Source organism: Xenopus laevis, chromosome 1S (genome assembly GCF_017654675.1).
Source record: "Xenopus laevis strain J_2021 chromosome 1S, Xenopus_laevis_v10.1, whole genome shotgun sequence".
Taxonomy (NCBI): domain Eukaryota; kingdom Metazoa; phylum Chordata; class Amphibia; order Anura; family Pipidae; genus Xenopus; species Xenopus laevis.
In genome coordinates, this window is record NC_054372.1 from 156,991,024 (window position 1) to 157,004,440 (window position 13,417).

Here is a 13,417-nt window from a genome sequence, read left to right on the forward strand (position 1 = left end):
AGTGTCGATTCAAAGCCAAAAAAATGGACGGCACTCCTTTCAAGGAGGTAGCAAGTTTATTGCAGGCTCCTACAAGGATCTAACTCCCTACACATTTCGGGATACAATCCCTTAATCATAGGCAATATATATATAGTCACACATGTCTGTCCTGAGGCAACCACTTTTTTAAAGACTGTAATCATAAGGGACCCACCAAATAATGTGATTATTGCAGTGTTTAATTGCCATACACTAGAATTCCTAGCAATTCTCACTGATAGAAGTGATTTTTCATGACAGAGATCCTAAACACACACACACCCCTGGCAAATGTTGTTTTTTTACACACCTTGACCTTACCTTTTGATGCTAAATAAAGCTCACCCATTTCCTTTAAGTTTATGACACTTAAAACATTTAATCAATGCAATGTAAGTTTTGCTGGATTTCTCAGAGCTCTATTCTTTGTTTATAAGCTGTCATGCAAGCATACGTTTCCAAAATATTTTTCTGCATTAGTTCTAAAGCCATTAATTTAGATTATAAATTATTTATCACCATCCAAATTCTTTGTTGGAATTAGCCATTTTAATCCCATACAGCAAACTGCTATCAAAGATAAAGGGGCTCATTTACAAACATGGCTACCAGTGCTATTATCCATTGCAACCAATCAGACCTTTGTTTTCAAATGTTTATCCTGTTCAAAGCTAATTGCTGATTGATTAATGAGCCAGCACACCACAGCTGATGTAAGTCTGATATCTTTCATATAGAGCAGTTGTTCTGACTGTTTGCAAATATAATTGCATCCAGCACTTGCAGGACTATAGATCACTTGCATCCATATGCCACAAATTTGATGCAAGTGTGCAATTGTCAGTTAGCTCACTGGTCAAGATAGAGCACTCAAGAACAGAAACCCAATGCCACTTTCAACCTACAAACTTATACCACGTGCCTAGGTAACAAACAGTTGTGGTGTATGTATTAGGGGTTGCACAAAAGTCCATGAAATCAGAATATGCACATTATATAAGGCTGCTAGGTTGGAAAAAATGACTAAAAAGGAAAATAGTTCAAAAACTGTTAGGCTACTCCACATCCAGCTTGCTGAAAAGCAAGTAAAAAATGTTCAGTACTATAACAAAATGGGCAAATGGTGCATTCATGGTGCAGTCAACATTGAAATCTTTTCATCTGTCACCTAACATTGATTTTTCTTTACATTCATCTCTTTATCATTGCTTTTAGTAGCAAGCATTTGCCAATTTCTTGTTGCCTTATGATGGAGAACTGAAATACCCTAGGGAAAGGAAATGGCAAAGGGTTTTCATTGGGGACTGGCTTTTAGTACTTGAGCAGACTTTCCTGTTTTTATTAGTCTTTGAATGGTGAGCTTGTTGTTCCTTTTATGTTTCCTTTCTTCCAACCAGTTTTAATTATACATATGTGCTGCACCCAGAGAATTTGTTACGTAGCTATTTACTGCATCTGGATCTCAAAATGCTGTAACATTTGACTAAACCACTATTCTTCTGATATAAATGGAGTAAATATGCTGTCACAGGTTAAAGGAAAACTATCATTAGATTGTGTCTGATAAAATTGTAAGAAATAGTGAGAAATATAAGTATAGTTCAGTTAAGCAAGGACATATTTAAGGTCAGAGTGTCTTTAAATATGGGAGAAGCTTCTCAGATTTGTGGTCGGTATTGTTCAGTGTGTATGCTCATTTTTCTCAGGAAACCCATCCAGTAAGAACTGTCCACCTACATATCTATGAAGAAATGCCTGGTATCAACTGTGTAGCCTGTCATTGGCATTAATGGCAATAGGCATTTTAATTCTAGTTTACAATGTCAAGTCAAGAATTACTTTTGCCTCTACTAATAATAATGTACATTTTCTGTAAGTGCCATAAGGTAAAATGACTCTTAATGGATTTATATGAAAATGATGATTTATTTCCCAATTGCTCGGTATATACAGTAGATGTAACTTTATTTATGCAGCACTACTTGTATATGCAGATATGTACAGTTTTACAACACAGCAAAATTGCAGACTAGGTGGAAAGAATTTTTTTGCATAAATAAATAAATAGAGTAATGAAATTAAGTACTGGGAGGTAAGAGGAATAGTGAAGTTTCTGACCATAGAGCTTACAATCTAAGTAAGTGAAATTATCACTTCAAGCAAACACTTTTGTTTTAAGACAAGTTATATTTGTGGTTACTTTCTGGTTTACTCCATAGTAACTGATGTTTTTTTTGTTTGCTAGCTTATTCTTAAATGAGGGTAATTAGGTATAGTAATGGCGACACCATAAGGTGATGTTTTACAGGAGAACATGCCAAAATAATTCCCTGCTGTCAGTTTTATCTTGCTTATGCATAAATATACACAATTTCCTGTGGGTTTTAACTTGAGGCCACTAAAACCAAAAGAGGAAGCATGACGACCACAGCTAATAACAGCAAATTTAACTGAATCTTACAATGTTTTACAGTGGAGAAAATATATGAGCTGAATTGATGTTTTTTTTGCATTTCCAGGTGTCCTAGTTGTGAATGTTACATGGCGAAATAAGACATATGTGGGGACTTTGCTGGACTGTACAAAGCATGACTGGGCTCCTCCAAGGTGAGCAGCCATTAAATCTCTAAAATTGACATAAAAGTATTTGTTTTTAATTTCTTTGGCTAATAGTCATATCATATATGCAGTACTGGTAAAAAATGTAAATTTCTATGCAGATTTTGTGATTCGCCAACAAGTGACCTTGAAATGCGTGGAGGTCGTGGCCGAGGGAAGCGAGCAAGATCAGCAGCAGCCACCACAGCAGCAGCACCAGGAAGTGATGCAAATTTTACAGAATCAAGAGGACTTCAAAATAAAAACCGGGGTGGTGCAAATGGTAAAGGGAGAAGAGGATACATTAATGCAAGTGGACGCAGAACTCCCCCTAACTGTGCCATTGAGGATGTTAAGGCAAGCCCTTCCCCTGCAGGTAAAAGAAAGAACAAACCTCAAATGGAGCTGGATCTGAATTCAAGCTCTGAGGATAGTAAGCCTGGAAAAAGAGTCCGAACAAATTCCCGAAGCACTCCAACAACCCCCCAAGGGAAAAATGAAACTTTTTTGGACCAAGGCTGCTCTTCTCCAGTTTTAATAGACTGTCCTCATCCAAACTGCAACAAAAAATATAAGCACATCAATGGACTACGTTATCATCAGGCACATGCACATTTAGACCCTGAAAATAAGCTGGAGTTTGAACAGGACAGTGAGGACAAAGTTTCTGACTGTGAAGAAGCACTAAGCAATGTGGCACTTGAATGCAATGAGTCAAGCACAAGTTTGGATCAATTAAAACCACCTTCATCGCCTGGTTCACAAGGTACACCTGGGACACCAAAGGGCAAAAGAGATGTTGCCAGCAGTGGTCCTAATCAAATTAATAGTTCAAAATCTGCAAAAAATTCTGGCAAAAAGAAAGGTCTAACTGTTGAAATAAATAGCCTTCCTGTGATTTCAAATATGACAACTACACTGGAAAATTGTTCTGTATTAGACAGCAGCTTAATAGTAGAAATGCCAAAGCTAGAAGCAGAAGAACTTATTGACAAGAAAAATTTAAATGAAAAAGAAAAGGTTAAAAAAGCCACTAATTGTAAAGTTGACAAAAACATTTCAAAGCTCAAAACAGCTAGACCTATTGCTCCAGCTCCAGTCCCTACCCCTCCTCAATTAATAGCAATCCCCGGTACAGCATTTACAAACACTACTACAGGGACAATACCAGGATTACCCTCATTAGCAACAACTGTTGTCCAGGCAACACCAAAGAGCCCTCCATTAAAACCTATCCAACCAAAGCCCACAATTATGGGAGAGCCAAGCACTGTAAACCCTTCACTAACATCACTCAAAGACAAAAAGAAAAAGGAGAAAAGGAAACAGAAAGAGAAAGAAAGTAAAGAAGCGATGAGCCCAAAACCAGACTCAAAAGTGGTTAAAGGGGAAGATATGAAAGCACTGGGAAAGGATTTGTCTGGCCAGTTTATAAAAGACCATGTGAATAAAAATGAAGCTCTTGTTTATGGAATATCAGATCCTCAAGAAAATCGGATGGCTAGTATAAAAGCAGAGGCGGATAAAGTATATACATTTACCGACAATGCACCAAGCCCCTCCATTGGAAGTGCCTCAAGGATAGAATGCAGCACTGTGATAAATGGACAATCTTCTATTCCACCACTACATGCGTTGACACAAAATGGTGGAGATAGCCCTGCTACCAAAACTAACAGCCCTGCATATTCTGATATTTCAGATGCTGCTGATGATGGGGGCTCTGACAGCAGGTCAGAGGGGCAAAGGTCAAAGACAAGTTCGCCTTCAGAAATTATTTGTAATAATGATAATGTAGGTAAAGGGCATTCAACAGCCATGGCACAATCAACCCAAGCAAAGGAACCTCATTCTCCTTATTACCATGGTTACGATCCTTACTATTCTCCAAGTTATGTGCATTCTGGACAGGTTACCAGTAATTTGTCTGTGAATAACAGCCCTTCACAAGGATTAAATATCAAGAAAGATATAGACGATGAATTCGAAAAGAAAGACAAAACAGACATGTTAGACTGTAAGAAAAATGAAGTTCTTTCCAATAATATTCCTTCTCAACATCAGTCTGTTATTACACAAAGGCACCCTGCACTCGCCCAGTCACTTTACTATGGACAATATGCCTATGGGCTTTATATGGATCAAAAGTCTTTAATTGCATCAAACCCTGCCTACCGACAACAGTATGAGAAATACTATGAGGATCAAAGAATGGCAGAACAAAAAATTGCCCAAACTAACAGAGAATGTGAAAGGAAATCTGATAATGTTTCCAAGGAATGTGGCAAAGATGAAAACAAATTGAAAACAGTGCCATCAGCTACTGTCTCAAAACCACCCTCTACACCAGAACCAAGCAAATGTAGTTCCAAAATGGGTAATGTAAACAGAACAGATGATCCTATGAAATCGCAGGCTTTGCCTAATCATCAGCAACTTCAGTGTGACAGTTTTAAGGCAAAACAAATGGAAAACCACCAGCTAATAAAAGAAGCCGTGGAAATGAAATCTGTTATGGACTCAATGAAGCAAACAGGGATGGATCCCACAATGAGATTTAAGCAGGTAAGAACACAATACTTTTAGAGACACTTAAACATTGAAATAAGATGGCAGATAATGGCCTGTTCTGTCTGCCCAACATACCTTATGTTAAGAACAGTTACTTGTATACTCTTTCTTGTATAAAGCAATAGTTATTAATGTTAATTTATGCTTGTCTAAACTGAACACTGAAAAAAAGAAATTAATTTGAGGGCCATATGAATTCTATGAGGGGGATGTCCATGCATTCTTAGACAAATATCATACAGTGATCAAATCCAGGCAGCAACAATGGTAGTAATAATGATATCTTTATAAATGTTCAAAGAAACACAACTTTAAAGGGGCAGTACATCAGATTTTCAACATGAGTTCAATGAAAGGGGTGTGAAATGAATATAATGTTCACCTATTGTTTTAATCACTAAAAATCTAGGTTTTTTGTTAATTCTTAAGGTAAACAGGGCAGACAGGGAATCTGAAGCTATTTCATGTTTGGCCCTTGCAAGGTAGATAATTAGATTTCCCTGTTTTCCCTTTTTAGCTCAAACAACAACAAAAACAACGTTTATCATTAAAACAATAGGTAAAAATGATGTTCAACCCAAGCCCTATTCATTGAACTTATGTTGAAAAGGTGTGTTCTAGCCCTTGTTTAACTGTGCCCTATAATTATTTTTGCTTTGACCTGCTTATTGAGCTTCAGTATTTTATATGAGTTAGATAAATAGTATGTCATGGTAGCAGAAACATTTCATTCTTACTACAGTAATATGTAACTTTATCTAAACTGAACAATTAAAGGATAAAAGGCAATTTTGGTATGTAATGATGTATTTGTGTGTTTGAAGGAATCTGATTCAAGATCTTGGCAGCATTATGCATATCAGTCAAAGTTCTTGGAACAACATAAAGCAGATGAACTGGAGAGAGAGAAAAAACTAAAAGAAGAAAATGTCTGCAGAACCCCAAACAAGGATAGTATGATGGCAACTGCATTACAAAACATGAAAGAAGAGAAGGAGGCAAAACGTCCAGATTCTCAGCCAGTAGATGAAAGAAATAAGAGTGATGATCGGAAAACACCAGTAAACTGGAAGGACTCAAGGAATGCACGGGTTGCGGTCTCTTCACCAATGAGCCAGCATCAATCCTATATACAGTATTTACATGCTTACCCCTATACTCAGATGTATGATCCAAACCACCCAGCATACCGGGCCGTGTCTCCAGTTTTAATGCATGGATATCCAGGTAAGTTAAGATGTAGTTACTAGATGGAACTATGCTAACCTTGGCAAAAGTATCAGATGCTGAAGTAATGATAGTCATAAAATAAATAAGTACAGATTTGCTTTTATTATGCATTAGTTAACCAAGCATGGTCAGTATGGTGTATGTTGTATTTACCAAATTCACTGTAGATGGCTTCCTGTCATCAGAGTGCCCTGAGGCTGGATCCGTAGGAGTTACAAAGAGCTGCTGTATTCAGAAAGCTTTATTTGCATAGTTTTTAGCCATTAAGTAAGTTGAACTAACCACACGTGAGATGACCAAATGCAATTTTGCCATTCACATACTTTGTAATATAAAACAGCTGAATGTTATTTAGGCATATTTTTACATTAATAGGAAAATGAATCTTAGTGGTTGTGATCGCTGCACCTTCAAAGGAAAACAAAAATACTGCACATTTGCAAAAACGCCTAATTAACTCTCTTGTTTATTTCCTAAAAGCAAATATTAATTTGTATTTCTATGTTTAAACGCAGGAGCTTATTTGTCTCCAGGCTTTCCTCATTATTCTGTTTATGGGAAGGTGTCTGGGAGAGATGAAGCTGAGAAATCAAGCACCAGTCCCAGCATTAATTCAAAATCTGCATCTGAATCAAAAGCACTAGATCTCCTTCAGCAACATGCAAATCAGTACCGCACCAAGTCCCCTGCTGTAAGTTTCCTACAAATCCATTCGTATTTCTCAGTTTGTGTGAATTTCTTGTGTATAATGATCTTCAGAAACTGAGCAACAGCTTTGTGCTGATGTGCATCTTTTTTTATTGGTATTTGTTTTAACTAGTCATGTTGTATAAAGGTGCACTAATGGATGGCATTCAGACAGTAGGATAATGCACATAATTAGAGGGTTGGGCTCAAAAAGTTTATACTTCTGTTCTGTAATGATCACCCTAATGATCATAGCATTATGTAAAAATATGGTACTTGTAGTATTTAATTATGTGCTGTTCTCTTTATTAATATGTATTTAAAATGTATTTTATCTAGTTAAACTTCTTATTCTAAGATTTTTTTTGAATTCCTATTTCAGCTGGCAGAAAAAGCATCATCTGAACGGGAACGGGAAACTGAAAGAGAAAGAGATCGTCACTCCCCATTTGGTCAGAGGCATCTTCATACACACCACCACACACACGTTGGAGTGGGCTATCCACTAATACCTGGACAGTACGATCCATTTCAAGGTAAGAGATCCCCTTGTCAAATGAATGGGAAATACAGTAAATGCTTTCAATATGGATAAGCTGTCCCTTTTTAGACAAGCATTTGATATTTGAGTGTGCTTTCAACCTCCTCAAGCATATTTCTCTATAACGCAGGGGTGTGTTCTAATAGAAAAAGAGTGTAGCAATAAGTTATCACTGAATGCTAGCTACTCTACTGTCATTTGTTAACTTGCACACCCCCATTTCTCATTTCCAAGTCATAAGTCAGGGGCATATTTTGCTAAAGAGAGACCATACTTACATCTTAACTTGGTATAGAAATAAACCCCATTGTGCACATAAAGGAATCTGTAAAAATGTAATAATTGCTGTGAGAATGTAGTGACAGGACTTGCATTATCTTCAGGTCTGAAGCAAGCATTATATTTCCTTGTATTGTGTACCTACTAGTAATGTTCAAACATTTCCAACCATAAAGGAAACACTAAACTAAGAGAAAATCTTAGCTGATTGTGTCTCTCTGATTTCTTATTATTCTTATATTATAGATTTCACAAGTTAAAAAATTGTTGTGAGCCCTAGCAGTCCTGTATAATAAAAATATGAGTACTTGCAACACATTTATTCTTGCCAAAATGGTGATTCATCTGGCAGATTAGTTCCATAAAGCCCGCCCCAGGGAATTCTCTTTTTGTTTTTCTTTTTGGATATTAGCACTATTTGATCTGTATACATCTAAAGCAGCACCAATTGTGATGCATGTGTACTGCATTCAGAGGAATGTACTCACATGGTGCTTTTCCTTTAGGGTTGACCTCTGCTACCCTTGTTGCCACTCAGCAGGTGGCTGCTCAGGCATCTGCAACCGGTATGTTTCCTACTCAAAGAAGGTAAATGAGTGCATCTATGGACATAAAAACACATTTAGAGACATGTGAATGATGGAACTTTTCAGTATTGTCAATTTTTTTATAAAGTTAGCCAAGCCCACTAAGCCCAAACCAATGTGGAGGAAAATTGCTTTGGAGTCAATTTTATTATATCCACAGACTGTTCTTTTTCTATATTTTTCAACTGCATGGCTTAAAATTTCATGGAAATGAGAATAAGCATGGAAGTGTTGCATTTAGTTTTTCTTATACCACCAAACAAAATCTATCCAATGGTAATAATCATTTAAAAAGGAATGCCAGCAATGCTGCAAAGGACATACAAATACTGCTGTACTTTTATTAAACAAGATAGCAGGCAAAAAACGTATTGTATACTTTATTTCATACCATAAATAAATATAGGTCCAATGCTCACTGCATACATTGTGCAATATTTTGTGTATCCCTGTGAACTTTATGTAAAATGTAATGCTAAAAAGTTCCCTGTGTGCATTTTTTGAGCTCTTTTTATTATATTACAAATTGTTTGAGCAAATACAGAAATATCTGGCAGTGATATATCTATACTGCCATCTGCAATTAGTGTTAATTGAAACATGAATTATATACAAACCTCTACTAAAATAATGTTATTTGCTGCTTATTTGTCTAATAAAGGATTCCTTTTAGGGATCTTATAAACTTTAAGAACATTAGAATATTTTACTATGGCTTTATACGACAATATAGCTAGCTATTCTTTGTGCCTAAATGTTTTATTTTTATGCAGATTAGCAATGTGTTATAAAGCTATGATGGTCATTTTATCTGCTTGCCATGGGTAGTCTTGTATTTCCTGGTACTCAAGGCTGTTTCCTTTTATTGTCATTTATCTAAAAACATAGAAGGGAGGGGTAGATTAGAATGCCCACAAACTAAAATCATTGCATGTTATAAATAAAAGATTTATGAAAATAGCAAAACTGCTTTTACAAGCCTAGAATATTATATGAAGCACATAGAAAAAAATGGTACCATGACAACATCCCTTCTTTTTTAATACCTCTGCTCTTTACTTCAGACTGCACGGAAAGATACTGTTTTGTTATCTGAGCCCATTGTATTAAATTGTCTTTATCAAGGAACTGCCCATTTTGATATTAGGACTAACTGATGTTGACATGATTCTGATCTAATCATGTTTCTATTGTGAATAAAACCTTTGGGTCAGAGTTATAAATAATTGCCTGACTCTACTATGCTATAGTGTTAAAATCCCATCACTTAAAGGAAGGCTATGGTCAAAACAATTACATGTACATACATACAGGATATACATTCCTCATGCAAGCAGAAACATTGCACATCATTTCAAAAACTGTTAATGGAACTGTTTTAGAAGAGATACTATAAGTTAAATACAAAAGAAATGTTAAGTACAACATAAAAGTAAGCACCTCATAATAAAAAAAATCAGGTTCAGAACCTTTATTCTATATTTTGTCAGTTAAGTGAATAACTATGTCCTAAAATTGATTTTTTTGAGGAAGTGATACTATCTATCAAAATAATTTTTTAACGCCCTTTGCCGCTATTTTCCTTCTCTTACTGTCTCAAACATTTAAATAGTCATAATAGTCATGCTACTGAGAAATAACTGCCTATTGACGGAGGCTAGAATAAATTGATAAAATGGCAGAAAAATCCATTTCCGGTTGGAAGTAGGTGTAGTGTTTTCATAAGTGGAATGTAATGTTTCACTAGCGCAAAAAAACGTTTGCAAAGATGCTTGCGAACGTTAAAGACCATGTTTGCAAAATTTTTAAATGATTAAAGACCTCAACGACTTCCTCGCAAAGTTTGAGATCAAATTGCTTTGGCGAACGCTCGCAGTGTTTGTAATAACATCTCGTAATTGCAAACCATTTTTTGTGATAAAATATTTAACAAAACTGCAGAGCATGTGTTAAAGGTTAGCAATGTACAATTAAGATTTGCAATGCAATAAAAATCTAACGAAGAATATTACATTGGGAAAGGCAAATTTTTATGTGCAAAGTTTTATTACATTTCCCCCATAGAGTATTAACTAACCAGGCATGCAGGACATGAGGACACCTTAATTACAGTAAGACATCAATAGTGAAGAACAAAGAATATATAAAGAGATTAGAAATAGTACTTCCTGACGGTTTCCTCTGGGCTGCCTGCACTGGGCATCAAAGTGTGAGACAGGATAGGACATACGGTGACTTTGAAGGATCTTAGTAAACAGTATTTGGGGAATGCAAAGGAAAAGGTCCTTGCTTCTGCTTTACTCTATACCAGGGGTCCCCAACCTTTTTCCACCCGTGAGCAACATTCAGATGTAAAATGAGTTGGGGAGCAACACAAACATGAAAAATGTTCCTGGGTGGTGCCAAATAAGGGTTATGATTGACTATTAGTAGCCCCTTTGTGGAATGGCAGCCTACAGGAGACTCTGCTTGGCGCTATACTTAGTTTTTATGCAAATAAAACTTGGGAATTCAAAAGTAATCACCTGCTTTGAGGCCACTGAGAGCAACATCCAAGGAGTTGGGGAGCAACATGTTGCTCACGAGCTACTGGTTGGGGATCACTGCTCTATACTATATACAGTCTTCCTGTATTGTTGTAAATTCATTAGGAAAAACACAAAAATATGAAGTATCTCCCAGCAACCCCTATGTTTGTGAAACAAAGTGTCAGTTGTAGCTTAACTGTGTCAAGAGGGTCAGTGGTTACCAACCATCCTTAAAGAATCATCCTCAGGTTTATGAATAAAACCATTTAGAATATAAAGTATATAAAAGTATATAATGTATAATAAATGGTCAGCTCTCTACATCTGGAGATTAAAGCAAAGAGATTTTGGCATTCTTATCTCCAAAGTATACACATTAGTAAATGAATATGAATCAAGTGAGAATTAATAAAGGGGCAATGATTTTGATTAATAAAAAATGCTTGTTATACAGTCAATTGTCAATGTTCCATAATGATCATCAGTAGTTATAGCATGGACAAATGCTAACAATTTTTTTCTCTCTCTTTCAGGGAATGAATATATTGAAAATGTACATTAATTCATGTGACTGGATCACATGGGAGAGCTCTTTATTGCAGACATCAGTTCCATGGTGTTTATCTGAAATGCCTAAATGGCAGGCAAAAGTTCTGTTTCTTTCTCTTTTTTTTTTTCTTTTTTGTAAATTGCAGATTTTATAACAGAGTAACATGTTCCTGTAATTAGACGTCTGTGTGCAAGTACAGCATATATATGAATATATATGTACACAACAGTATGTTTGTCTATTTACATGCACACAAATATATAAATATATATAAATAAATATATATTCTTTACTTTTTTTGTATTGGTAACCAGGCTCGCACACATGTAGAGTCTGCTGCTAAAGTGCAAACCACACAGTTACTACAAAGTGTATTTGTCATGTTGGGATGTGTTTACTTACAAATAGCTGATTATTATTCCCCCCGTTTCCCTTTAAAATGTAAATATTGTTAAGTATCCATGTGCCTGAAATTTAAAAATCCTAACCATATTGGCCCTAGGCTCTATTAGAGACAGACTGTAATGAGGACAGTTTGTTATAATGTAGATAGCAATATGGTGCCTCCAGTAAAATGCTTCAGTGTAAAATGTCACTGTAATAATTTGTTTTATTGTAATTGTGTATTGTGAAAATAAACATATGGAGGGCAGGGGGTTGCCAGTACCATAAAAAAACGGCATTGTACATAGTGTAAAAAGTTAAAATAAGTAAATAATGAGCATATGTGAATATGAAAAAATGTCTCTTTTAATCTTGAATGACAAATAATCCAACATCCTGCATACCAGATGACATCTGTGATTGTTCTTTTACTTGAATAGTACTGCAGTCTTTTTAATGTTTACAATTATCTTGTTTTAGAGAAGAGACTTTAATGCCATTGCCTGGTTACTTGTTTTATGCTGTAATCTAGTTTATTTTATGTAAGATGTATATTGAATGCTTTCTTTTTATACCTGCCTTAAATAATTTGGCAATCAAAATAAAAGAAGTTGTTTTTGTACAGTTGTGTTCCCCGTCTTTCATTTCAGTATTTTCATCTTGCCTTTAGCCTGTAATTTGGGATGTTAAACACTGGGTGCCCAATATGGCACTTAAGCTTTAAATACATCTTTAGATGTGAAACATTTGCTTTATCCACCCTCTGATGTGTGTTGGGTTAAACTGAATAAAGTATAAATGTTAAGACTCTCCATTAAGATCATTCTAAAGTGCTATTTAAAACCATCTTTCATCAGCCATTCTAAAGCCAAAGGGGTATTTAGAAGCAAACAATACATTTCAGCCTTGAATATTGCCCATGTCATTTGCATTTTTTTTCCTTTACATAATTTTTATTTGGCTATACCAATACATGTTTTCTAACAAAACATACAATGTTACGAGCAGGGAGCATATGGGGTGTTTTTGTCAGCATGATTTTGGAACATTTATTGCTTTGATGGGCTTTGATCTATGCTTTTAACGTGTTTTTAATAACTGTTATTATTGTTATTTACAGTATATAGCATTGCCACATTTACGCAGTGCTTTACACAAATAAAATACATAATTTTTGTAAATCATTTTACATCTCTGTGGAAACCCTTACCAAACCTACTGGTCATTGGGTGCTACTATTGTATTGTGTTCTCTGCATCGCTTTTCAATGACTACAAAATAAAACACAAAAGACTGATACAGTTTCATATGCCAAAGTAGACATTAGACTTGTGGAGTAGAATTACCACTCATAACTCAGGACAGTGTTGACCATATAATGTTGTTTGGCGATAGCTCTGCTTGAAAACATAAACAAAGAAAATATCAAATGAAACTGTGT

The 13,417-nt window shown here is 35.6% G+C and overlaps 1 protein-coding gene across 4 annotated transcripts in view; it reads left to right on the forward strand.

The window, feature by feature from the left end:
• The window catches only part of znf608.S (zinc finger protein 608 S homeolog), a 57,761-nt gene extending 45,163 nt beyond the window's left edge, over positions 1-12,598 (forward strand). For 2 of the 4 annotated variants that reach the window (XM_018244278.2, XM_018244280.2), the window contains exons 4-10: positions 2,541-2,628; positions 2,742-5,184; positions 6,015-6,417; positions 6,936-7,111; positions 7,490-7,643; positions 8,434-8,515; positions 11,576-12,598. In XM_018244278.2, the coding sequence (XP_018099767.1) occupies positions 2,541-2,628; positions 2,742-5,184; positions 6,015-6,417; positions 6,936-7,111; positions 7,490-7,643; positions 8,434-8,515; positions 11,576-11,582 (3,353 nt within the window). In that variant the 3' untranslated portion in view covers positions 11,583-12,598. Of the gene's footprint in view, positions 1-2,540; positions 2,629-2,741; positions 5,185-6,014; positions 6,418-6,935; positions 7,112-7,489; positions 7,644-8,433; positions 8,520-11,575 lie in introns of those variants that run through there. The other 2 variants (XM_018244281.2, XM_018244282.2) reach the window with 2 other exon arrangements.
• The last annotated feature ends 819 nt before the right edge of the window (positions 12,599-13,417 follow it).